Source organism: Cottoperca gobio, chromosome 19, assembly GCF_900634415.1.
Source record: "Cottoperca gobio chromosome 19, fCotGob3.1, whole genome shotgun sequence".
Lineage (NCBI taxonomy): Eukaryota > Metazoa > Chordata > Actinopteri > Perciformes > Bovichtidae > Cottoperca > Cottoperca gobio.
The window spans coordinates 17,918,972-17,944,411 of NC_041373.1; the positions used below are offsets into that span (position 1 = coordinate 17,918,972).

Sequence of the window (25,440 nt, forward strand, 5' to 3'; positions counted from 1 at the left end):
TAGCCCTGTGAAAAACCCTGACGCATCATCCGTCTCCATCGCTACCTGCGTCTGCACAACGCCACTTCCTATTGTCCATTCACAGCTTCCATGTGTATTCATTAACTCCTCTCCTTCCATGTACCAGTTGGTTCTCATCACTTCCCTTCATCTGGATTTACTCTGATCTTTAAAAAACTAAAGATGAATGGTACCACTCATGTTTAAAACCCCGCCCCTCCTCCTCCTCATCTCTATTTTCCATCGATCCTCGACCCAATCCCACGCGTCTTTCAATGCCTCAACCCCCCCGACCTTCATCCCTCTCGTTAAGATGGATGCAAGGGCGGTACGGCGTCAGCGGCTCGGCCATTTGGCCATGTGATGAATGGCGGTAATTACCTGTAGACGTAATTAACGAGGTCCAGGAACTGGGCGTTTAACTCAAGTTCATCAGGGAAACGCTTCTCTATGTAGGTCATCATCTTCACCAGCAGGATGGACTTCTCACGTAGGTTGGGCATCTGGAGGGAGGGGGGACGTCGGTTAGAAAGGAGACAGAAAGGTGTTGTGGAAATTGAAGAGACAGAGGGCAGGAAGAGGGGAGGGAAATACTAAGACGCAGATAATCTATTCAGTTTAGTAAATGCAACTGCATCTCTCTGTCCAGCTCAGCTCTTTAGTGCGAGCCGTCCTCTGACAGCTGGAAATAAAATAAAGACCAAAGACACCTCTGTGGCCGTTATGCTAATGTTACCCTCGCCGGGTTTACAAAATGTGCTTTGCTTGTTGTTTGTCCAAAAAGGTTTCACACGTTTGAAAATGTACTTTGCTGATTCAGTTCTCTGATTCACACCTGCTATCATCAAAGAAATGATTTCAAGATCTGCTGAATCAAGCATTTCTATTTATTTATATATTTTTTACACACATTATATTTGTTTATATTGTTTCAGGACGTCCTGAACTTTCTTCCTGAGAAAAAGAAAGCCTCTTCATACCTGATTTGCAGCCATGGGAGAATTGTTTTTCACCCACTCTTCAACGATTTTGACGACAGCACGGAGGATTTTGGGGTCAGGTGACTTCTCAATCAGCGAAGTGAGGATGACCTGGATGAAGTTCTTCCTCATTTCCATGCTCATGACAGACAGTCGAGTCTTCACCAGGTCAAGACTCAGCATCACCAGCTCGCTGGTCACTGTGACAACAGAGCAGTTAGCAGTCAGAAGCCGGACAAGACAAGCACGCTACCAAGAAACGGAGTATTAAATATCATGGGTAGTATGACATCCAGTTATATATTGTAGGTGTATATATATATATATATATATATATATATATATATATAGATAGATTATATATATATATAATATTAAAATATATATAAGAGAATATAATATATATATATATATGTATATTAATAGATATAATACTATATATATAATAATATATATATAGTATATAATATATATATATATATATATATATATATATATATATATATATATATATATATATATAATATAATATATATATATATATATAATAAAAAATATATATATATATCTTTGTTTTAAAGTCCTTGGCCTTGAACAAAGCGAGTGATGGACTTTTTTGAAATTGTGATAGCAGCCAAAAACACAACTAAATAGTTTCAAAACACACGGGATGGAACTACTTCAATTAGGTTCATTCGATTAGTGAGACATGCACAATGAGGCAACAGCCTCGCTGGTCAGATAGCCTTTGGTCTCAGTGACTGTAACTGCGCCTGCTGGAGCATAAATGTCTGTTTCTTGATTTAGTCATTAGGAGCCAATTTAAGGCACTGATAGCATCTGAGAGCCATTACCTCCCATCGGAGAAGCAACAGGAATTACACATGTACCGCCTGATCTCTATAAATCTGGTGAGGCCATGCTCAGAGAAGACAAACCTTGATGGATTTTATAATAGTCATGAGAAACTAAACAATCTAAAGCACTTAAAAACCACTTGTGAAACTCTTTAGCCTTGCTGCCTGACACAGAAGGCACAGCGACAAGTGGTTCCCCGACAAACAGCGTCTACCCTTTCAAACTCACAGCGAAACAGCACAAGGTCTGTTTGCTTTAGAGACGAGGAGACGATACAGGGTGGGAAAGCACGCACCTGTACCTGCAACCCTGCAGAATAAGTTCAACTGAAATGCTAAGTGTCTGGTGCACTGAGCTCCGATGGTGCCGTGAACTTAAGAACTGGGGGAACGGTCAGAATCTATGTTGTATCGGTTGTGTGGCTCGGTACATTGTACACGTCTGCGCTCGGCTTCCTCATCCATGTACCTGTGCTGGTTTCAGTGACCCCTGGGGTGGCCTGCTGGGGGCTCAGGTGTTCCCGCACCATCTTCTGTAGTGAGCGCATGAACACCGAGATGAGGCGGTCGATGTAGCTGGCATTGTAACTGCAGGCTGACTTCAGGATCATCAGTGTACCTGGAAGACAAATGAAGAGGATGAAGAGAAATACAACCTGACAAGAGAACCTCAACCTCTGTCGGGCAGAGTAACACACACACACACACACACACACACACACACACACCTGCGGCCAGTGTGTGTTCAGTCACACAGCATGACAACTAAGAACTTGCTACGAGAGTCTAAGAGAAGTTTGTCACAGAGGCAGAGCGAGGTATGAGTAATGTCCCTCTCTGCTGCTGCTCCCTAGAAGGGAAACGCATCAAAATATTCCCACCAGCCCCCCCCCCCCCCGCCCATCATATCAGCAATACCTCTCTGTGACAGCAGGATACCAAATGCTTTTTATTGACCACAACTGCCATTTTGAGAAACCCTATAAAATAGCATTACCTCTAGACTGCTCTCCAATATCCATTTGTCACCTTGAGGGCCTTTTATTTGGAAAGCTACTGCATATTTCAAATAAAAGAAAGAGAAATCTCCTTGGAATAAGCTTTAATGTAAGCGTTTTCCATAAATACTCTCTGACATCTGGGAAGATAACAGTAATGTTCGCACAGGGAGGGTGGCCGAAAGCGGCAATCCTACCCGAGACAACCTTTCCCAAAGCGCTGGACTGTGGCCTCCATTTAAAAAGACCAGATGTTAGCCCAAGCAGTAGGGCTCATTGGCTTGCATTTTAACAACCCACTCACTGGCTTAATTGCTCAAAGTGACTGAGGTGGATTGGTTTTGTAGCGATAGAGTGGGAGTGTGAAAATTGTTATTTTAATTTTTAAACGCAGGGTTTATGGGCAACACTGTGAGAGTAAAAGAGCACGAGGGGGAAGAGAGGAGCAGTGCAGAGCTCGAGGTCTTACCGAAGAGCTGTGTGGGGTTCGTGTTGCTTGTGGCTTTCTCATAGTTGGTGAGTCCCTCGTAGATGACCTTGCCCACAGCAGCGTACAGACACTCCAATTCCTCATACTTAGACGCCACTGTTGACGTGCCTAGAGGGAGAGAGCGGGGTTAGCTTCAAAAGGAAACTGAGAATCTAAATCAACACGTTGCTTTTAGCACATGGCATGACAAAAGCCAGACGTACAGTGTGAGTATATCCGGCCGGATACAGTTAGACTTTCGGCATTAAGCAACTTACTAGGCTCAGTGGGGAAGATGCTCATGAGGCGAGAAAGGAGGGAGTGGACGGCCCGCAGGACTTTGGTGTTGCCGCAGGTCATGCACGCAGCGATGCCCCGCTGAAGGGGTTTAAAATGGGCCAGGATGGCTGGGGACTGCAGCACCGTCAGCAAGAAGCACAGAATCTCCAGTCCGGTGCAGATGTTGGAGATGTTAGCCTGAGCTGGCTGCTCCTGAGAGGACAGGGAAACCAAGGGGTCAGTGAAGTAAAAGGAGTACATGAATCAATTATTAAATATCAAGCACCTATTAAGCTTCTGAATAAAGGTGACCTCAATATCAAGGGAAATATTCCAGGCATTTCTTTTGAGACGCTAAAACAAAGCAGGATTATTGTGCAAACTCATCGGTAGATGCATTAATCATTCAAGTTTGCATTCCAGACAGAAATCAATATTCTACATACAGAGGTATTTCTCACACAAAAGAAAATGAGCGCGCTGCTAAACCAAAGATCAATCGCCAACATTGGGGCCCAATTTTGTCTAAACTGCAGTCAATGTTTACAACGATGGCAGGGCCAAGAGGATAATCTGGGACAGATCCATAGCACTAATCTTTGCTAATGAACAAGGTGACTCTTGTGATAAGGCCCCTGGTAGATATTAGTGAGTATTGATTTGGCACTGTATTAACAGAATGGGGCCTCGTCTCTGGAGCCATGCACACAGTGGGCATATGCTTGTTTGTGTGTGTGAGAGTGTGTGTCTGCATGTTTTGCGTGTGCCCCCTGCTGCTCCTCATTTGCCCTCTCACGCCTCTCCTCCTGACTCTTAATCACTGGCGTGCCGGTACAATGAGATGATAAAAGGTAATCCGATTTAAAGCATTGTTCATTAGTCTGAGTAAGACGGCTCGGCAGGTAGAGCATGCTCCCGGGGGAAAAGGGCCCGTATATGTGCATCTGCATAAGACCTGCGGAAAGCCTTGTTTGTCAGACCATCCCCATGGGACCTGGAGGGGCTGATTGGGTTTGTGCATGTGCGACTGTAGGCAGAGAGAAAAGGCGCGGCCGATGCAGCGATCCCCAGAAGGGAACAAGGGAAGTACGTGACAATTGGCGGGCGCGTGGCGATAACCTTGTCTGAAAAGTGGCACTGAATCAGACCAGAGAGATGAGTAGAGAAGGAGAGGAGCAACGGATAAAGAGAGAGAAAGAAGAGCGCCTGCGATAAGAAGCTGAAAAGAAAAAAGGAGATGAGAGGAGGAAGTGGTGGCAAGAGACGGAGGGAAAAGCGAGGAGAGATGCACAGAGGCACAGAGGGGCGATACAGAAAGCGAGGATGAGGAGTTTAGGATGGAGAGGGGTGGGGGTTGTAAGAGGAGGCACAGGCCAACCCGGATAGACTCCTGTTATCTCACCACTGTCATTATTTTGTCATTATGGTGGTTGGCGTCTCACTTCATGTATTGCTGATAACAGACAAAGGACTCGGAGGCGTCAGAGCAAACACTAAGACAGAGCTTAAGCAGCGGCAGGGAAACTTTTGCGGTCTCTGGGAAAGCGTACAGCAGAGACACATTACTTATCCTTTACCGTTTGTTTATTATTGCCTGAAGCTGTAACAACAAGCCTGAATATTTTATATTTTCTTCAGACTTGTTTGCCTAAAACACAGTTGATGACACGCACTTGCACTAGCAACTTCAAATAATCTGCGACACGCTCTCGCAAACAAATACTGTTCTTTTGGACTCGGAATAACTTTCGCCAACAGTCTCCATTGCAAATTAGAAATAAAAAGGGAAAGGTCTGGACACAGTAATTCACAAGTGATCTGTAGGATACGCAGCTTAGCACCAACGTCACCAACACAAGCAGGAATAACAGCCGTAAGGTACATAACGCCGTCTTACCACCGTCATGAGCAGCTTGTCAAACCACTGTAGCTTGAGCTCGGCGCGAGGCCACATGTCGGGCCTGAGGGCAGACTTCATGAGGCTAACACAGCGCCGGGACAGCAGCTCCCCCGGAGACCCAGCCACATTGGTGCTGTCGTTCACCTAGACGGGAGAGGGAGAGGAAGGTATCATTATCATTGACAGGTGGTCTTCATCTTCAGATGACGAGAACAACATATAGTGTCATTTCTTCCATGCTAGAGTTCTACAGAGGCGCAGGCAGGATGGAGCGCTGTGTTGACAAGCATCCACCCTGCGGAAGCATCCTTTAGCACGTCAGTGAATCCCTGTCAGCTGCAGGTGTGGCGTTCTTTGGTTGATGGTAATCCCAGGTGGCCGGTGAAAAGATACAATATTTCTAAAGGGATCAATTCAGTGTAACAATACACTGTTATCGAGCGGGGTACAAAGAGAAGATTATGTTTCTTTAGACTGTTCAGTGAGCAGAGAGCAATCCCCAGCGGTTATACAGAAGGTTATAATCAACAGAGATGGTTGGGTGAACACTGAGAACGGAGCTCGGCCCCACACACAAAAAAAAGAAAGTAGGAAAAGTCAAGGTGAGTGAAACCATAAATCTATTTCAAGCTTGTAGCGAAGGTCACCACTGCCACTAGACCAAGGGACAGCTGTGTGTGTGTGTGTGTGTAGAGGTGCGTTTAGGACAGCCACCAGGTGTGTCCTACCTTCACCACACAAGGATAGTTGTGTCCTAACCGGCAGGCATTTGGATGGCCGGATGGAGTGTGTGTGTGTGTGTGTGTGGTGTGTGTGTGGTGGCCATGGTGCGGGTGTTACCTGGCATGCAATCCTGATGAGGAAGTTGACCACGGTGTCCGTATGTTGTTTCTCGACAGGCTTGGTGAGCATGGTCTCTGTACCTGGCATCGACTGGCTGCGGCCAAACACCTAAACAACAAACAGAATTATTAATATTTGAGATCTTTTTTAGTTTGAATACAGAGAAAAGGAAGATTACATAACCAAAGAATGGTTTTAACTTGTCTGCTGTTTTATTATAAACACAAAGTTTGAGTTTAAGGCGTCACATTCACGCATGAGGAACACTGAACAAGATAAATATCAGTGTACAATATGTGAGGATTAATAAACTTCATATGCAGAGCTGACCATATTATAATTCAAAACCTTGAATGCACTTCTTGAAACAAAAAGGCATCTCGTCCAGTCAACAGATCGCAGAAGGATCTGAGACGAGACAGACGTGAGGCCGTGCCGTCACCTCCTGTCGCCATTTCTTTTGTGTACGACAGATGTAAAATGGCAGTTTGATCAAAGTGTCTTTCACGCCGTTCTGCAATAACGCGGGAAGGTGTGGAACACAGTGAACTTGATGAAACAGAGAAGAGTGAGCTCACCGCGGAGGGAGCTCCGGTTGCTGTGCGGAACCTCTTGGCGTCCGGTCCGGCAGTGGCAGCAGCAGACGCGGCGGCGGCGGCGGAAGCAGCAGACGCGGCGGCAGTAGCAGCTTCCAGAGACAGTCCTCTTTTCACAGCACCCCCGCTCGTGCCTTCACCGCCAGCCACGACTTCAGCCTCGGACTCCGGCTGCCACGTCAAAGAGAAGGACGGAGAGGAGAGACGAGCGTCACGTCACATACTTAAAGTTTACAGAATGAAACGTGCGAGGCTTCTGACCACAGCGAGAGTATTTATGGCACATCGTTAAGAGAACGTTAAGCCTGTTTCTTAGGGATTAATAAGCATGTGATAATCAGCGGTGATGCATTAGCAACATTTAAAATAAAGCATTGGCACAGTAATTTGACGTCTTACATGGACACAACACGGCTGTTGTTGGTCACTAATACGGTTAATCATCATTCTAAGTGAGTAAAACTCTGAAGAGGCAGGCAGGTAATCTGCCTGGATTATATTTTGTGGTTTATTCATGAACACACCTGCTGGTCTTTGATCCTCTGTAACTCCCATTTGATGACGACCTCGGCCAGGTCCACGGCCAGCTTCCTTTGCTCTATGGTCACACTGGGGGTGAAGCCCAGACGCTGCATCGCACTGATCATGTGCTGCACCAGGTGGTGGCGCACAGGGTAGTACACCTGCAAAGAGTATGTTGAATTGAACATGTAGTTTGCAAAAAGCTTCCATATTGGACGGCACAACAGAAGAAGTACATATGAGCAACGCTGCGCAGACAGAGCGGTACTTAAAGAACACAAACTTTAACAAAATGTCATTGTAGCTTAGGGCCTGGTTTTTTGTTGTTGTTGCATTCTTTGATTTACAAACAGCCACTTGAGCGTCCACACTGCAGAAACCAGATGCAGAATCCAAGTGTGGGAGAAAGGGAAAAGAGTGATACATTATACAAGATTATACGCTCAAACAATCCTGTTTTGCATGAGAGGGAAAAACCCACTTTGGAGGGTCCATCAAAAAATATTCCTCACACAAGAAAACACTCCTTCTCGCCTGCATGCCTACACACACACACACACACACACACACACACACACACCCACACACACACCTTGTATATTAATTTACATCTGTTCTGATATGTTATTCTATTACTGGTTTAAACTTGTTCTCAGAGCCTCCACGACAGATGAGGAGCCTCTGCTTTCCCTCAGCTTCGTGCTAAATGGACTGTCTTGCCAGTATCATCACATATAAATGAGACTGCCTTCCATTGCCTTAGCAACTATCCAAAAGCAATTATGAGAGTGAGTTATTGTGCGAGTCTTTCCCTCGAACCAAACTTTAAGGATTCCCAAGAAGGCAGTTTGTCTAAATGCCTAAAAAAAAAAAAATCTGGAGGTTTCCGGGCAACTGAGAGCTGACTACAATCCAGCGAGAGATCCGGTCAGCCGGCCCACAGAGCGTCATAATCATCCATGAGGATCAAAAGGCAACTGCATTTGTTTACGGGAAAAGTGTGGATTTCTTTACACACTGGATTTTAGGGTGATAACACACGCAACGTTTAACGGGGCGCTCAATCACTTTGAGACACTGAGTCAGAAGAGGCAAACTCTGAAGTCGGATTCCCACTTAGTCTCAAGGACATGATGACACACACTTAGCCCCGAGAATTCACACTTCTCCAGCGTCACACACTCAAGAGTCACTTAGCTTCATCGCAAACTGAACTGGGACTCTGCAACACACAAGATGCGCGCAGACAAAAGAGCAAGAGATGAGATGTCTATCTGAGAGCCAAAGAATATTAAAGCTTCTCACTTTGAGGGTAATTATAGTCGATAGAGCAGGGCTTCACAGCCCCTTAATGACAGCGTGGCTAAGCCCTGTCCATCACGTGTGCACACAGACAAGCACACACACAAGCTCTACATTGCTTTATCAAACACACACACACACACACACGCGCGCGCACAGAGTCTCTCATCTGTCTGTCATTATCTCCTCCCCAGCGTAATTATGCTGATGTGATTACATTAGATTAGTCATCTGGCCCAGTGAGAGCAGCCTGTCACTGAGATAGAGAGGGGAGCTGAGGAAAATGTCAGTCTTCTGCTAAGAGACTGTCGCTCTCTGACCCTTCGAGGCAGCGGACATCAGCTGAAGGAGCGAGAGGGCAGAAAGTGTATTTGAAGTTTAAAGAGGAAGGCGAACATAAAGGCCAATGATCCTTTGCTGGTGTTGATTTGTGAACAGACTAGGAGCTCTCTGACTCTGCTGATCATCGGCGAGAAGGAGCGCCTGAGACGATCTGCATTAAGGCGATTAAAAGGCAGCAGGCGGTTACCATCAGCTCCACTGCCCAGTGATGAATCGTCCAGGCACAGCGCAGTTACCATGTGTGCCTCACATGATAATACACACTAGTACCACAAAACTATTAACTGGGTCATACGAGATAATCCAACTTTTAATGATGATGCTCCATTCCCATTAGGATTGGTTAAGAGGCATCGTTTAAGTCAGAGCACTCAGATAATCAGTAAAAATAGCTCCTCAGCTGTTTCTCCCCCCCCATGTGGTTCACTGCAGTTGTCGACGCCACACTGAGCTGGCAGTGACAGTTGCCCTCTCACTCCATGTGGAGGCAGCGAACCCTGGTTTACCATAAAATGTGACGTTTAAGACAAGACAAGACATCCCTCAGAAGGTGGACTAAACACTACAAATGTGCATTACCCAAAGTGTGAAGTCCCTCGTTAGTATTGTACATTACTGGGACAGAAAATAGATTTGTTTTAAATGTTCTGTCTGCCCCACCAACCGGATGAAAACTCTGGGAGTAACTCAATCCAATCGTGAAGAGCTGACAGAAGCTGGTGCACGATGAACACATTGCTTCTGCTCACCCTGAAGTGCTGCACAATGAGATGCAGTATGTGGACCAGCTGCGGTACGGTGTGTCCCTCTTCCACAATTATTTTGCGAGTCCAGTGGGTCAACATCTGGTGGCCATCCTCCATGCGGGCGGGCACGGCCGGGGTCAGGATGGCCATCGCCTGCCGTACGATGGCTCGGGCCTCCATGGTGTGAGCCTTCAGCAGGCTGTGGAAGACCTGGACAAAAGGAAAGAGTGCGTGCTTTGTTATTAATCATATCGCTTCATATCCCATCGAGGCTCTCTAATTTATATTAGAGTTCCTCTTCTCTCTTTGCATTCCTCCTCACCTGCAGCACAATCTTCTTGTGAATGGCGAACTTTGCGATGATGTGCGCCAGAAGTAAGTGTCCGCTGTATTTACAGGCCGGGTCCACACAGGCTTTGGGCAGGAGGCACGGCCAGGCGAAGGTCATGAGGCGCCGCAGCTTGCTGTTGCGTGACTTGTTGTTGTCGTGAATGTGGTGTGGTGCGTGCTCCACCAGCAGGGTGGAGAACTGCAGCAGGCAGATTCGCAGTGAGTCCAGCAGGTCAGCCTGCTTCTCTGGATCCAGAACCTGAGAGGGAGGAGAGCGATGTGGGGTTAAAGATCGTCCAGTGAGAGGGAAAACAGAGTGAGCGTCGCACCACAACGACAATACAACCTCCTACAAATAAAGGTTCCCATTCAAAAACACCCATCACCATCTGCGAGGAGACGAGAAAATTCAGAGAGGGAGCGGAGTGAGGAAATGAGTTTTAACCAGACCGTAGAGGAGCCATTAGCAGCCATTAGGACTGGTGTTAGTCAGTGATGAGATGTGCCGCAGCACAAACAAACAGGCTGACCTTTAGCATGCTCACAACGTGACATTTACACCAGGAACTACAGCCCGGCCTGATGAATGAAATGTGATGGAAAGAGGGAGCGGTGGGCGGGAGAGAGAAAAACAAAGACGGATGGAAGAGACGAAAAGGAAGAAGAAGAAGAAAAAGATGGAACGACAGCAATTAAGTGTTCAAGTAATGTGTGGAGGCCAGTGGAGAAGAAGAAGCAGACTAAGTGGGATGTAGTTGATGATGACTGAGAGTATGGAGATGTGCCGGACTGATAAGACATTATGAGAGGAAATGCAGCGGATAATGAAATCAGGAAGACGGATGAAGAGACAAAGCTGAGTAATGAACAAAAGGAAGAAGGGGGAGAAGTGAGCAGATTGAATGTGAAGCAGGATGTTGAGAAGAAAGAATACCTGCACGCGTATGTGTGCACGTCGTACCTTAGTGATGAAGACACTGGTAATGCTCTCTGGATTGTCTCCTTCGGGGTTGGGCGGTCCAAGCAGCTGCTCACCTTCCCCCTTCTCAAAGCTGTGCAGGAAGGCAAGATTCAGGATGTGCTGCAACACCTGCCAAACAGGGGGAACACACTTTTACTGACGGATAAATAATAATCATTCACTCCTTCAGGTGTTTCAAAGAGCGACACTACAATGGATGATTTTCACACCATCAACAAAAGGAGAAAATTATCTTGTGTGTTTGTTCAAAAGCTGCATAAAAGAGAGAAATCTGCACTCTCTCAACATGACTCATAATAATAATAATAATAATAATAATAATAATATGGTCTAAAGTCTGTAAAATCAGAGGCACACGGGTCCTTTTCAGATTGATGATAACAGGGAACAAACCTTACATCTTCTAAGAGTGAAAAATAACTTGGAGCTTAAGACGTACTTGAGGCACAGCAACATCTAAGGCCGATGGTAATACGAAATGTGACATTTCAAGAATCAGAAGTAAACATGTTCTCTTAAAACAGGCGCGGGGGAACCTCCGTTTGATCCGGCCCTCGACGCAAAACAAATCCACTAGAAAAAAAAAACTAGACGGCAATAGAATAAATTGGGGCGTTTTTCCTGGCCACGGTCAGGGTCCTTGAACACAACACGAGCGGAACGTGTCATCACGTGGTCACGTCATGTCAAAAAACTTCAATTTTAAACGAGACGGTCGGTGACATCAGAGAACGCAGCGTGGCGAGTGTAAACAAGAGACAGCTGGATGCAGAATGACCATAATCCATATCCATAAACAATTGGAAGCAAAAATAAAATCTTGAAATGCAACACCCTGAAACCTGCAGGGGTCGTTACCAGAAAGAAGACGTTTGATTAGCCAGTAAAATGCAGAACAACCACAATGCAGCTAACGGCTGCATTTATTAAAGAAGCTGCTATCTGTTAATGAACCCCCCCCTATTCAATCCATCATTGGGGAGGACAGGGCATCGCTCAGTGGAGAACGAGCTGTGGCAGCATATGTTCACGCTCCTCCATTAGCACATCAGTCGCACGCGCTCTGCACAAAGTACATGCGTGGTTGATGGACTCGCACACGCATGCAGAAACACGCGCAGCCCTAAATTAAGACACAGCGAAAACGCAGGAAGTACCAGACTGTTCTTCTCACACACAAACACACACACACACACACACACACACACACACACACACACACACACACACACACACACACACACACACACCTTTCGACATTGTAGAACATTGTGCTTCACTGTACATCATCGGGAACATAAAAAGAAGTAACAGAATGTAAAACAGACGCACTGTGCTTCATAAATTTCATACACTTGTTTGTCTGCTTGAAATCCATTTCAATGAATAGTCGAAACAGTTTTCTGTAAGAACTGTTTGGATAAAACAAAAGAGACGATACAGTCGCAGCGTGAGGTCAGTCTGTGGCATCACAGATGATTTATTGCTGCTGTCCTACACGGTCTCTCTCTTACACACTCCTCTGAGTCTCGCTCAGTGATATATTCTCAGAGACCCCTGTGATGCAAGAACCCGAGCCTCTATCTAACTCCCAGAGAACGTGCACACACAAACACATACACACACACACACACACACACACACACACACACAGCTAAAGGCAATTATTTAAATGTCAGACGACTGCCACACTCATTCTCCTGCTCACGACTCGTACACCAATCAACACAAACATATCTCCTCTATTTTAGTCTGTCTGTCGATCTCTCCGCCGCACATGCACAGCCAGCATCTGCTGTGCATCAGAGGAGGACAATTAAAAGGAAAAACAACAATATGAGGACAATTCTGATGGGGGGGGGGGGGCTGTTGTGGCTCTGCTATCTGAGAGACTGAAATCTGCTCTGCAAAACAATCCAAAACAGCATTCGGGCATTGGAAAGACACAACATGGTTAATTGGCTGAACTCTTTCCCCCCGCTTTTATTTTGTCTCTCATTTTTCCCTCCACCAGTCCATACGCCACGATGCAACTGGAACATGAGCAAGAAAAAAGGGATGGAGGGGGAGTGAGCAGCATCGTAAACGCAAGTGTATGTCCTTGGATTTGGGAGTGTACGTGCACTTGCCTGCTTCTTGTGTGTGTGTGTGTGTGTGTGTGTGTGTGTGTGTGTGTGTGTGTGTGTGTGTGTGTGTGTGTGTGTGTGTGTGTTCTTACAACACATCCATTTGGCTCTGTGATACTGTGTGCCAGCCGGGGCAGGCCTTCCCCACTGACCCGTTTGTACTTAACAGCAGTGCTGTTGCTCTTCTGTGCCAGGTTGTGTGCCTATTACAGCTGTGCAAATGTGTGCGTGTGTGTATGCGTGTGTGTGTGTGTGTGTGTGTGTGTGTGTGTATGCGGGAGAGTGAGCTTAATTAAAAAGCAGCTCAAATTATTGTAATGCTTGCAGCAGCAGGTCAGGTAGAGGGGACAGAAGCATTCATCTGTGAGCCTCTGAGGGTCTGGAATCAGACACAATGACCTTCCTGACTCCATCAAAGAACTTCTGGTACAGAAGTCACACAGATCAGGTCCCACAATGAGGAAGCAAGAGTGTAAGCTGAGGAGACGCTCAAAGAAACATGACATGTGATTCATTATTAAGTGCAGGACTGGGCATTACAGCCATGAAGTAAATTCTCAATTGTTTTGCAAGCTTATCGGTAATCCAAGATTTGAATCTGTCCAACACGCGTTACATTGTTTTCCCTTTTCTCAATTAAAGTCTAAATGTGCCCCATAATTCTCAATTAGCATATTCATTAAAATATGTATTCTTTTTCTTTAGCACTCTCTATAAAAACCAAAAAATGATTAATAACTGCTGTGCTAAAACAAAAGAGAAACATAGCAGCCACGCTGCAGAGGAAGCCCATTAATCCCTCGCTTGAAAACGTTCGTGTGCCGCGGAAAATAAACAACTTTCCCATGTTCTGAAAACTCCTTTTCCAAATTCAGACATTTCACACATTGTGCAAAAACAGACATTAAAATCCACTCGATCTTTCTGGTGGAGCGGTCGGCTGGTTTTGTTCTTCAACGCCACCCATAAAACAAATGTGTGGTTAGTGAAGTCTGTGTTACACCACGAGAATGACGAGAATGTCGATTCCAAAGGATGGTTGGCGAAGTCATCGGGGCTTTCATGCCGTCATTCATTGATCGATTGCCTGCTTACATACCTTTGCTTTGAGCTCATCGTTGAAGTGTGGGTCGTTGAACTCAACGAAGCGGAAGAACAGGGCTCGCTTTTGGGCAATGGAGTAGTTCTTGGGAATCTCCTCCTCCATATACTCCTTCAGGAAGGTCATGTTGCATAAGAAGCGACCTGTGAAGGCCCGCAGCAGCTGGAACAGCAGCTCGATCTCTGAGTAGTTACGTCTATTGAGGAGACGAGGGGGTCAGATGTACAGATGTCAAATCTCAACAACGATACTGTAAATCAGACGGTTCAAATCATCTTGGATGCGAGTTGGGTTATTAGCCAGTTTTCCACTTTAAAAACAAACTGGTTCGTCATTAGAGGTTTGGCTGAACACGCACTACCTTCCAAAGTCCTTACACAAGCTAATAACTTGACCACGGTGGTCACTAAACTCATCAATACTGTAGTTGTTGAGGTCTTATTGCTTCCCACTTCCTAACCCACAGATCTTATTACTACTTTGTCCAACATTTAGGCAGCTTCCATCCCCATTATAAAGTGAAGACGTGTACATACTTGCAGTAGCTAAGCAGGCAGAAGGCCAGCAGCTTGGGCTCCTTCCAGTTGGTGGCGGCCATGTTGTCTTTGCGATGTCTTTCCTGGAAGGCCTCACTGACCCAGACTCGCCTCAGTTGGCTCACCAGGGAGTGCTGCCCTGCCAGCCAACCCTCATCATTCTTCACTATGATGCTGATAATCTGAACAGAGCGGAGGAAGATGGAAAGGTTAGAGGTCATACGATGGAAATACTGAGTTCTGCAGTATTCAGCACCACTGACTAACTTGAGTTAGCTTTACATACGTATACATCCAACAATGTGTGTCCAGAATGCATAACATGAGAGATTGTAAATGCAAATATACACATCTGTATACCTTGATAGCCTGAAACTGCAGGTCCAATCTGGCTGTGGTGGTGGAGGGAGATCCAGGGCGAACAGCTGCCGCAGTGCCAGCAGGAACCAGCAGGGGGACGAAGCGGTTGGGATTCGAGGCCAGCACGTCTCTTAGTGGTTTGGCATCTTTGTGTTTCAGGAAACTCTGTTTATGGACACATGCACATACAGTAAATACACACAAGGACGTATACTAAAGACTAGAAAGAGCAATGTTTGCATCGTTAGACAACAGCTGTAAAAACGCATTTAAAGAAACTTTTACTGGGAGAGATCCTTCTCAATTTGGTGTTTACAGGACCACCGAGCCTCGAAACACCCAATATATCCAAGATTATAGCCTATTACTGAGGCAGCAAAATGCAGTTTGAAAGGCAAATGTGTCAATAAAAAGTGTGAAGGGACTGCTACTTAGAGCTGCCAGTGTCTGACCATGAACATGCGGCTCCACTGGGGGTCGTTCAGCGTCGCCTCCATCATGAACAGCTCCACAGTCTGAGATGGGTGACGCGTCAGGAACTTGATCAAAGGCTCCCTGAATGGACTGCCGGCCTGGCACGGGAGGGATGTGGCAGGCAGGAGGAGAGAAAAAGAGAAACGAGCAGAAACCGGAAAGATGGAATTTATTACATGGACGCAGAAGATCTACGCTGAACAACTGTTTAATGCTGCACTATAAATCAGATGCAGATCAAATGGGATTCAAAGGCTTTTCGCAGGATGTAAAAATGAATCTCACGACATTAGAGTTTCAAGTTTTAATCGTAAAATCATCACGCATTGCCTACTTGCCTTAAATGTCTAAAGTAATGAACAATTACTCGTTTAACGACCTTTTCTGCATAACTATGGTCAATTTGATCTTAAGCCATTTTCATAATAGTTTCCTCCTTTCCCTGCGTCGTTCATCTACACGACCCCGAGACACTACGGTGAATATGCATAAAGGTCGGAGTGGAGTTGGTGTCCTACCTCGATGAGCATGGCCCTCTCCGTCTTCATGACCACCTCCAGCAGAGGTTTGACCAGAGTCTGCGGCGCGGCTGGGATCAGGTGGAAAAGGTTAATGATGGCAGAACAGATCTTCATCTCCTAGAGGAAGCGCAGAGGGAAGAAGGGAGTGGGTGATATGTTTGGAAAGATGCTGGAACTAGACACGGGTATAATTTCTTGATGGACAGCCACTGTGGAAAGACTGAACATGCAATCTGTGTTTCGTTAACTTCCCACAGGAAACCTTGCATGAGCTCTCGGATTACAGTTTTGCACACATGTATTATCAATATCTTAAAGGTTCAGAAGTCAAAAGGGGGGTGAGACGAGAGGTTTACAGCAAGGCTGAGACATTTCTGAAGACGACTACAGACACAGAAATACAGAGCACTACTACAAGATTAAATCACTGACAGAGAGTCACCAACAGAGGGCGCAACACCGGGTCACATCTCACCTCAACACCCTCCAACGCAGGCTGTACCGGAACGAACGGGAAGACAATGATCAGAGTCAGCAGAGCAGAATGTGTGTATTTTTGTGAGGCTGTGTATTGTCTGTCTTTTGTTCCACATGGAAGGTGAGCAGATAAGACAAGGTGATGATGAAATGAATGGGCAGACAGCAGCAACCTTTACGAGTGACCTCAGGAACAACTTTTCTCTGGTGAATGACGGGGCAGGGGTCAAACTGGAATGTCAGCGGAGCGACACAGGCATTTGGCATTTGGAGAAGAAAAAAAAAAGGGGGTCTTCCAACAGATATCCGGTCGTGGATACAGAAACTGACATTTAATTTTTTGGTTAAACCGTTTTCTTTCATACTCCTCACGCTTCGTTACGCCGCTCGATACTCTCCTCCTCTCTGTCAAAAGCAGCTTTCATGCCTACATGTCTGCAGAACATCCTCCTGCTGCTCCACCCCCGCCCCCCCCCCTCTTTTCTCAGTGTCTGTCTTTATCAGGCTTGGCTAATTGACCCTCCGACCTGGGCTTTATTGTGACTGCCAGCCTTGCTGTCAACACACACAAAGACCACTGGTTGTTGGGAGGGAAAGACAAAGGGCCAATTTGCATCTAATTAAACACCATTTTGAGGTGAGACAGGAAGAACTCCCATGAAGAGAAGGGAGGGAAAAAATGGGCTTTATTTCTGTGAGGGAGAGGCAGCTATCCCCCCCCCCCCCCCCCCCCTCACCTTTTCTCTGCCTTTACAAGGTTATCTGTCGGGGAGATAATGAGGAGACGCAGCGCTGGGCCCACCACCGCCTGCCTGGCGCCTAATTAATCATCGATTGTAATATGGCCACTCACAATTCATCTGGGAGGAGGCCACATAGAGGGGGTGTTGACTACATGCGACTATGGCTTTGTGTGTATATAAGGGCCAATTTCTCTGTCCCTCCGCGTCCTGTTGGCTTTAAGTACGACGGATCAACTGAACAAAAAAACCAGGTGTCAGTCGATCCGCTCCTACAGGCGTTCATAACCGCGTCTGTATCGCATTCAAAAACAGATTCTACTAAAGTAAATGGAAGAAACAAGAGAAATCTACAAGTTATTTATAACGTGTAATACATTTGTATTAAATTTCATTCGTGTGTGTGTGTGTGTGTGTGTGGGACTGTCTGAACTTTGTATACTTACACTGCCATCGCTGCGCTGGCCTCCCTTGTGTGTTATTACAACCACCTCCATCCACTTCCTCAGGTGTTGCTAATAGAGACACAGAGAGATGATATTGAGTCTGTGTGTTGGTGGAATATGTTTGTGTGCACGTCTCCCTATCAGGTAGAATATGGCACCAACAATCTCTGCTGCAAAGGTTTGTTTAAATCATGAAACTACAGACAAGTGTGCAGAGCATTATCATCGTTGCAACATGATCCTGTGTTAACCACGTGAACCCTGTCGGCTTTGCAGCTCCAGAAGTATTAACCTGAGGGACAGATGCCAATAAGAATCAAATCTGCATGTTTAAAAACCAGCACGTCACCAAAAAACATTACTCAAATACGTTGCGGCAATGCACGTCTTGAGCTACATTCTTGTAGGTCGTGTCTTTACGATGAAATTATTACTTTTACTTCCTGTTAACACGGTTGTAATTTATCACATATTTACACTTTGTCTTCATGAAAATACTTATAAAATAAATAAACCTGCATAATATTCAAACGTAAAAACAATCAGCCTCAACGCTGCCACAGTTAAAAGGTTCGGTTGTTGTCGCCACGATAAACTGCCGTCTGTGCCGTCGGGCAGATGTTGTGAGATGAGGAGGACGGCGGTGGAAGTTTCTCACCATCATCTGATCGCAGAACTTGTCGTTGAAGGAGTTGGGGAACAGACGTGTGACGGATGTCAGCCGGTTCACCACGTTGAGCGTCAGGCTGCGGTAGTCTCCCAGCATCATCAGCAGGGGCCGCATGTGAGTGTGGATCTGGTCCACCTCGATGGTCGCGCCTTCCAGGAACTAAAATAGAGCACAGAGGAAAGAAAATGCTATTTTAAAAAGCAACTCAACAACTCTCAATAAATGCCTCCACAGAATTATTATCATAACTCAGAGTGCAGCCTTGTTTTGCTCTCATGCTGTCATCAGTATTAAGATCTCCCCCCCCCCCAATGTGTTAATCTAAATCAGTGTTTGTATACATTAGACCTGGTCTGTCAGGTTTTCTAGTCCAATGAATTGCGGCTACCCAAATGAGGGCATGACCAGACAAACACGCACGCATGCCAACACCAAACACTGATGACGCACACACACACACACACACACACACACACACTGGTGGGAATGATGCATGGCAGACACATTCATTTTCCTCTCAGTGCTGAGAACAAACACTCCATCCTGTATCGATCGGGTCATGGCAACGCTCATTAGTGCGAGCAGCGCAGAGATGAAAGAATGGAGAGTGCAGAAAATGGCTGGACGGAAGAAAAAAAAATGAGGATAGTGAAAAGAGTGATGGTGGTAAAGAGAGAAGATGAAGGACACAGAAATGGAAGGAAAAGGGGACAAAGAGCAGGCGGTAGATGGATAGAGGGGGAGATGGTGTGGATGCTTTGATGAATAGAGGCAGGACTGGTTCATGGAGAGTATGATAAAGTGGAGGGAGGTCCATATGAAGATGAAGGGTGGAGAAATGGTGTGGGGGGGGGGGGGGGGGTGGGGAGGCAGTTCACAAAGGACCTCCAAGATGGCAAATGACATGAGTGATAGAGATAAAAGAATAATGAAGCAGGAAGGAAGAAAACAATATAGTAAATAATATCAAATAGAGACATTAAGAGGGTGACATGGTGGAGGGCCATTTCACAAAGGTGATAAAATGTGATTTAATGGGTGCCACCAAATTCACGAGTTTGATTTTGGTGGCATTTCTTAAGGGCACAGTCTTTACTCAAGACTTAAAAAGGTCAAGTCAGAGAGTCTCAGGCCATCTTTTTTGCTCAAAGGGGAGTTGCTGTTGACGTGAGTGATGCGACGCAGGTCCATAAAGTCTTGAAATTAATTCCAGATCGATTTGTTTTAAAGAACAGGAGCCCGTGTAAGACGCCAAGCTTTTGTCAGGTGACACATATGTTCCAACAGGTGGGAGAGAGATCCTTAGTGTAACACTTCCTGTAAGTCACGATGTGATGTGTTCACTAAGTAACCGATTACAAGGAACAAAGACACCGGTGAGATGTTGCACTGACCTTCCTCATACATGCCTCGCCCGCCTCCTGCAGCTCATTGTTGGTGGAGTTGAGGGCTTTAAACAGGGCAGCAATGATCTTCTCTCTGGACTGTGGCAAGTAATTACAAGCTGCAAGGGCATCTAAGCAGGAAGAAAAGTAACATTCAACACTTCCTTTGTGACAAGAAAGAGACAAGAGATGATCGAATCAATAAAACAATTTGAGTGAGGTTGTTAATTCACATCAAGACAAAGTGACAGAATACGACCATGACAGTTAGACCATTAACATATAACATATATTGAGGATTATAGTTTGCATGAAATATGAACTGTGTGCACGAATCAACACAAAACACGAGTAAGCATCAAATGCAAAACTCCAACAATACAAGAACTCACTGAGAGCGGCGATGCGGAGGGGAACCAGAGAGGGAAGGCTCTTGTAACAGGGCAGCTTCATCAGAGCAGCATCCTCTGCCTCACACAGGTTCAACAGCTACAGGGATAGAGGGGAGCAAAAGGTCAGAGGTCAATAATCAGAGCTATAAAAATAACAATAAAATGAATCGGTCGTAAGAAATTAGTAAAAGCGTATTTAAGTATCGTCGGTGACTTCTTTCGTACCTCTGTGTAGAAGACCTTGTGCTCCATGACATTGAGGTCCATTGTGAAGAGGCGGGGCTGCAGGGTGGTGCAGAAGGTGTTGCCCTCCATCAGGCCAATCTGGGCGTTGGCAGGCTGGTGGCGGAGCAGGTGCTTCTTCGGGGGAACCATATCTTGCAACACCTGAAGAGAAGCAAACGCCAAGAAAACAATCAGCGAATGCAGAAGGTATCGGTCCCGAGCGATCACACAAACTCCCTAACTGGAGCATAGTTTGTGTTCAAGCTGCGTTTTTACATCGAAGTCTCATCTCGCACGGCATTTATAGTTGTTGGAGAAACTTTAGTCTTTGCTTTCACCTCTTTGTGTGGTTCCATGATGACGGTAACACTCTTGCCGGTGACCTGGGCTAGCACCTGCAGAGAGTGCATGGCCTGCTTTCTGACGGTTGAGTTGGGGGAGGTGACCTCTCGGACCAGGTCATGCGTGACCATATGGAAAGACTTGTCCTGGGCGGCCAGCAGCTCCTCGGTCTTTTCTTCATCCTTCAGGGGAGTGGCACAGCGCACAAGCAACTGCTCCAGGGTGGTTTTAGCCATGGCTACTGCTCCATTCGACACCTTATTGTGAAAATCAATAAGTTAGTAAGTACAATGCCGTGAGAGTAACTGTGATGCAACAACAAGTCACAAGTTGTTACATTGCACCTGCAGCAAGCTGCCGTAAAACATCGTGTGAACACCTTAGCTGACAACAAATGGATGCAGGTAAATCGCACCCGATTGATAAACAGGTGTAACTTCTGCTAAATATTAGATTATTCAGTCATTTCCTCTCACCTCTCCTGTGAGGTCCATCATGACAAAGAGCAGAGCCTTGAGGAAGGTGAGCTGGTTCTGTAGCACCCAGATCAGAGGCAGTCTCTCCATTAGGAACTTGATGGACACCACACCGCCGAGCTTGGCATACCAAGCCTGCTCATAGCAGCAGGCGCACAGACGCTCCACAATGTAGGAGAACAAGGGCAGCTGGCACGCCTGAAAATGTAGACAAGAGGCCGGGACGATTAACGGATTCATGTAGAAGAAGAATTATAAAATGTCAAAAGGTGCATCAGATGATGCAAGTAATTCATTTGTCGCATAAGTGCCAATGTTTTTAATACATTGACATATAACTGAACCCTCCAACACCCTCCTCCCGGCGCCTCACCCTCTCCTTGGAGCCAAGGATGATGCTGGCGACGTCGAAGATGACGGCCAGGGCCACTTCTCCAATCTTACACAGCTCCTTCTCCTCGTACGCCATGCAGATGGCTATGGCATCAATCAGAACCAGCGGATCCATGCCCTTTGAGCCGTTCTCCTCGCTGTGGAACATGGCTGTGCTCGGCTGGCTGCCCAGCTGGTAGCTCGGCAGCAGGAACGGACCTGTGATCACGGATGAGGACAGGAGGAAATTAATTTAGTTTAAAGTGAAATATAAGGATCTAAACGTAGATTAAAAGATGTGACAACTACATTTATATTAGTAACTTATTTTGGGTCAAGTACAAAATGACAAAGACAGAATTCTAATAAAACCAGAGAAAGAAAAACACTTGAAAGTGACTGATATTCTTGCGCAGCTGGGAATGAATGCCAATTGGCAAAAACAGAAGGCTAATATTAGTTTATTAGAGAGCAGAAAGAGCTCCAGTCCCTCACCACACTGCTGAGCCACAGCGACCATGGTGTAATGGCGAATCAGGCTGGCTACGAAGGGCAGCGCGCTGGGCCTCAGGTCCTTTATCACAGCAGACATGAACGCCCCAGTCAGGGCCTGCTCAAAGGTTCTGCGGGCAGGCGTGTCTTGTGCTTTGTAGCGGTGAGAGATGATGACATTGGGGATCCACTTCTCAGCGAAGCTAATGGGGGAGAAAACCACACAATGAATAAGAGGATTACATATTAACAAGGGCAGTATAATAATAATAATAATAATAATAATAATAATATGTGGCCGTGCCCCTGAAACTTTCTTTAAGCTAAAAGCCAAAAGAAATCATTTAATGCTTTGTGTTCAGTCCATTTGCCAATAAAAAAAAAAAGCAGTCAGCAGTCTCCAAACCTGTAACTCTGATTGTTTTTGTCCTTAAACTTTCTCTCTCCTCTGAGCTCCTTCTGCCTTTCTATTCCTCTGCCTCCCTCATTGTCCCCTGTTGGTATTTTTGTTATTTACTGCAGCTGAAGGCAACAGGGCCTTGGTGTGATTGAGCAGCTGTTTTCTCCATGCTTGAGCTTGTGTTTTATAATGCCACACGCCAGGGGCAGACCTGATGGATCGCTTCATTTCATTATTGCCATTTAAAAGACTGCTCTTCGGAGGAGGAGAGAAAGGAAGTGGAGGGGGGGGGGGGGTGAGAAGAAAGGAAAGAGGCTAGCAAGGAACGTGGCGGGTGGAGAAAGAAGTGGGCGGCGTAGTTGACAGAATGTCAGACAGATTGCCCTTCACTCATGCAAGGGCCACTTCACCACTTCTGCGTTATCCCCAGGTGGCATTTCATGATTTGCTATGGGGGGGGGGGGGGGGGTTTCCTTTTAAAACTGAAATGGCATATTTACAGGGACTAAATACTGAGATCTGTAAAGAAGATTAAAGGAGGCAGAGCGAGAGAGACAAAAGGGAGTCTTTCAAGAGAGAGGGGGCAAAGCAAATCGAGACATCTTGCAAGAGGAAGGGGCAGGAGCAGGCCCCCCCGATCATAACTGACACACTTCATTATCCCCGCAGAAATGTGCATAAGGACGTATTCATGTGCATGCGTGTGCGTAATGACAGGAGTGTGTCAGGGGCCTGGTGTAGCATCAGCATACAGGGAAAGTCAATTAACCCCCTGTCCGGGATCAATGATGGTAATGTGGCTTACCCACCAGACAACCAACCCCCCCTTCCTGTTTGTCTGTTCATGTATGTGTCTCCGCCTCGCAGTGAAGCCTGCCAGAGGGTGTTTGTGTGTGGGAGGTGGAGGGGGGGGGGCTGTGCGTAATTAACAACTTGCTCTTGAGACGGGATAGATGAGGCAATGTGTGTTGGGGAACGTGGTGAAGCTGGACGTGAGAGACTGAAAGCATGTCAGCAGGTGGCGGGATAAGGGTGGAGGTGTGACGATATGCACAGAGCTGGTGTGGTGGGTGGGCTTGGGAGAGGAATGGGGGGGGGGTAAGCAGTGGGCAGGGATAGAGGTCAAGGTCAAGTCGAGTCTGTGTCTGGCCATTTGTCTGGACGTCAACGACGTTCCTTCAAATATATTTGACCATTTTTCTGTGGTGCAATAAATATTCTAACACAATACTGCATTAAAATATTAATTAATTCTAATTTAATACCACAATAACCAAACAAACCAGGCTTGTGCCAACAGTCAAAATCAAAGCCAGAATATTTCCTTACTTGGGATGAGACAGAAGCTGGTAGAGCGCGTGCTTGTTGTCATCCAGACTGGTCATGGCCACGAGGAAACACTTAATGACCTCCCAGGCCTGCCGTCTGTAGTAGGGCTCCGTGTTGGCACTCTTCAGACAGTCCAGAGCCGTCTCGATCGCCTTGAAGAGAATATACCGGAAAACCTTACTTCAAAACCATTTTATTTTCTGAAACGAGTTACAAAATGCCAGAAATCCATATTATTCATATGGGAATTAAATTGCGACATATATGCGATTAATTTGCAGGAAGTAACACAGGGCGCCATCTGGCCGAGCAAAGGTCATTATGATTTCTACATCATGGGTTGACAAGCCGCAGCAGCCAGGCACTTAAAAAGGGAGAAACTGAACTAATTAATGCCACTCAGAACGGAGGGGAGAAGATGAGGAGGATGCAAAAATAGAGGGGGGGGGGTGAGAGCCGATAAGGGCACAGCAGAACTGGAGACGTGTCAGTGTAATAAGATACTTCTGTCAGCATGGAGACTCTGACGAGTACTATTCCAAGTACTTAGATATGAAACTTCTGAGAGAACACGGCGTTCTTATCACGAGTTCAGACTTACGGGGAAATATTTCAGAAGTGGTCATTAAAGAAAAAACACGATTCAAGGAGGTAAAATCAGAAAATCTCAGATCCCTTGAGAGTGTTTCACCTTGAAGAGATTCAAGTTATTCAAATCACTGTTGCTTGATCTCTCCGTTAACCTTACAGCACTTTAAACTGTCTCTCCCTCAATGTGCCAACTATCCATATGGCTGTATCGTAAGCCTGGAGATTCATGCCTTCAGCCTGTGCAGCAAGTGAGAGTGTGTGTGAGTCTGTGTGTGTGCGGCCTGCGCCCATGATGATGGAAAACACACAGATGGATAGCCAGAAAGAAGGAGCATCCATTAGTGAGAGTAAATAATGCCGTCATGGTGGCCCACACTAGATTGATGATTACTGACTGGGGATGAGAAACAGGAGATGAATTTAATTACCTAGAGGACACACACGTCTCGTCACTCGTTCTCACGCACACACACACACACACACACACACACAGTTCTGCAAACAACTTGAAGTGGAGAACATCATGCAAGCGTTCACGGCTAATAACAGCAGCAGCTTTACCTTTTCCATGGGTAGCTGTATGGACGCCTTGCAGTCGGTGAATTCGGCCTTGATGCTCGGCCCCTGCACCTCCGTCACCACATAATGCAGCCTCTGAGACTCCTTCAGCATTTTCCTGTTGCTGCCACCAAACTTCCCCAACACCCGGTAGGCTACATGAGAGATGCTCTCAGCCGGGTTACGAAGGGTTCGCCACAAGGCCTGGAGAACAGGAAGAGAAGATGATAAGCTGTAGTGTTATTAGGAAAGAGAGCAAAGGGGTAATTAATAATAATTC

At 46.1% G+C, this 25,440-nt stretch overlaps 1 protein-coding gene across 3 annotated transcripts in view; it reads right to left on the reverse strand.

The window, feature by feature from the left end:
- Positions 1 to 25,440, reverse strand: part of trrap (transformation/transcription domain-associated protein) — a 72,013-nt gene that overhangs the window by 34,987 nt on the left and 11,586 nt on the right. The window contains exons 21-49 of one of the 3 annotated variants that reach the window (XM_029456022.1): positions 25,164 to 25,364; positions 24,012 to 24,163; positions 22,286 to 22,485; positions 21,792 to 22,009; positions 21,419 to 21,616; positions 20,939 to 21,199; positions 20,601 to 20,762; positions 20,376 to 20,472; positions 19,993 to 20,147; positions 18,587 to 18,757; positions 17,929 to 17,997; positions 16,741 to 16,761; positions 16,263 to 16,382; positions 15,723 to 15,842; positions 15,271 to 15,435; positions 14,911 to 15,092; positions 14,372 to 14,570; positions 11,126 to 11,254; positions 10,157 to 10,423; positions 9,838 to 10,044; positions 7,447 to 7,605; positions 6,905 to 7,093; positions 6,324 to 6,434; positions 5,481 to 5,627; positions 3,583 to 3,796; positions 3,305 to 3,433; positions 2,307 to 2,456; positions 981 to 1,180; positions 382 to 503 (exon numbers count right to left, since the gene is read on the reverse strand). In XM_029456022.1, the coding sequence (XP_029311882.1) occupies positions 382 to 503; positions 981 to 1,180; positions 2,307 to 2,456; positions 3,305 to 3,433; positions 3,583 to 3,796; positions 5,481 to 5,627; positions 6,324 to 6,434; positions 6,905 to 7,093; positions 7,447 to 7,605; positions 9,838 to 10,044; positions 10,157 to 10,423; positions 11,126 to 11,254; positions 14,372 to 14,570; positions 14,911 to 15,092; positions 15,271 to 15,435; positions 15,723 to 15,842; positions 16,263 to 16,382; positions 16,741 to 16,761; positions 17,929 to 17,997; positions 18,587 to 18,757; positions 19,993 to 20,147; positions 20,376 to 20,472; positions 20,601 to 20,762; positions 20,939 to 21,199; positions 21,419 to 21,616; positions 21,792 to 22,009; positions 22,286 to 22,485; positions 24,012 to 24,163; positions 25,164 to 25,364 (4,715 nt within the window). The remainder of the gene's footprint in view (positions 1 to 381; positions 504 to 980; positions 1,181 to 2,306; positions 2,457 to 3,304; positions 3,434 to 3,582; positions 3,797 to 5,480; positions 5,628 to 6,323; positions 6,435 to 6,904; positions 7,094 to 7,446; positions 7,606 to 9,837; positions 10,045 to 10,156; positions 10,424 to 11,125; positions 11,255 to 14,371; positions 14,571 to 14,910; positions 15,093 to 15,270; positions 15,436 to 15,722; positions 15,843 to 16,262; positions 16,383 to 16,740; positions 16,762 to 17,928; positions 17,998 to 18,586; positions 18,758 to 19,992; positions 20,148 to 20,375; positions 20,473 to 20,600; positions 20,763 to 20,938; positions 21,200 to 21,418; positions 21,617 to 21,791; positions 22,010 to 22,285; positions 22,486 to 24,011; positions 24,164 to 25,163; positions 25,365 to 25,440) is intronic. The other 2 variants (XM_029456023.1, XM_029456024.1) reach the window with 2 other exon arrangements.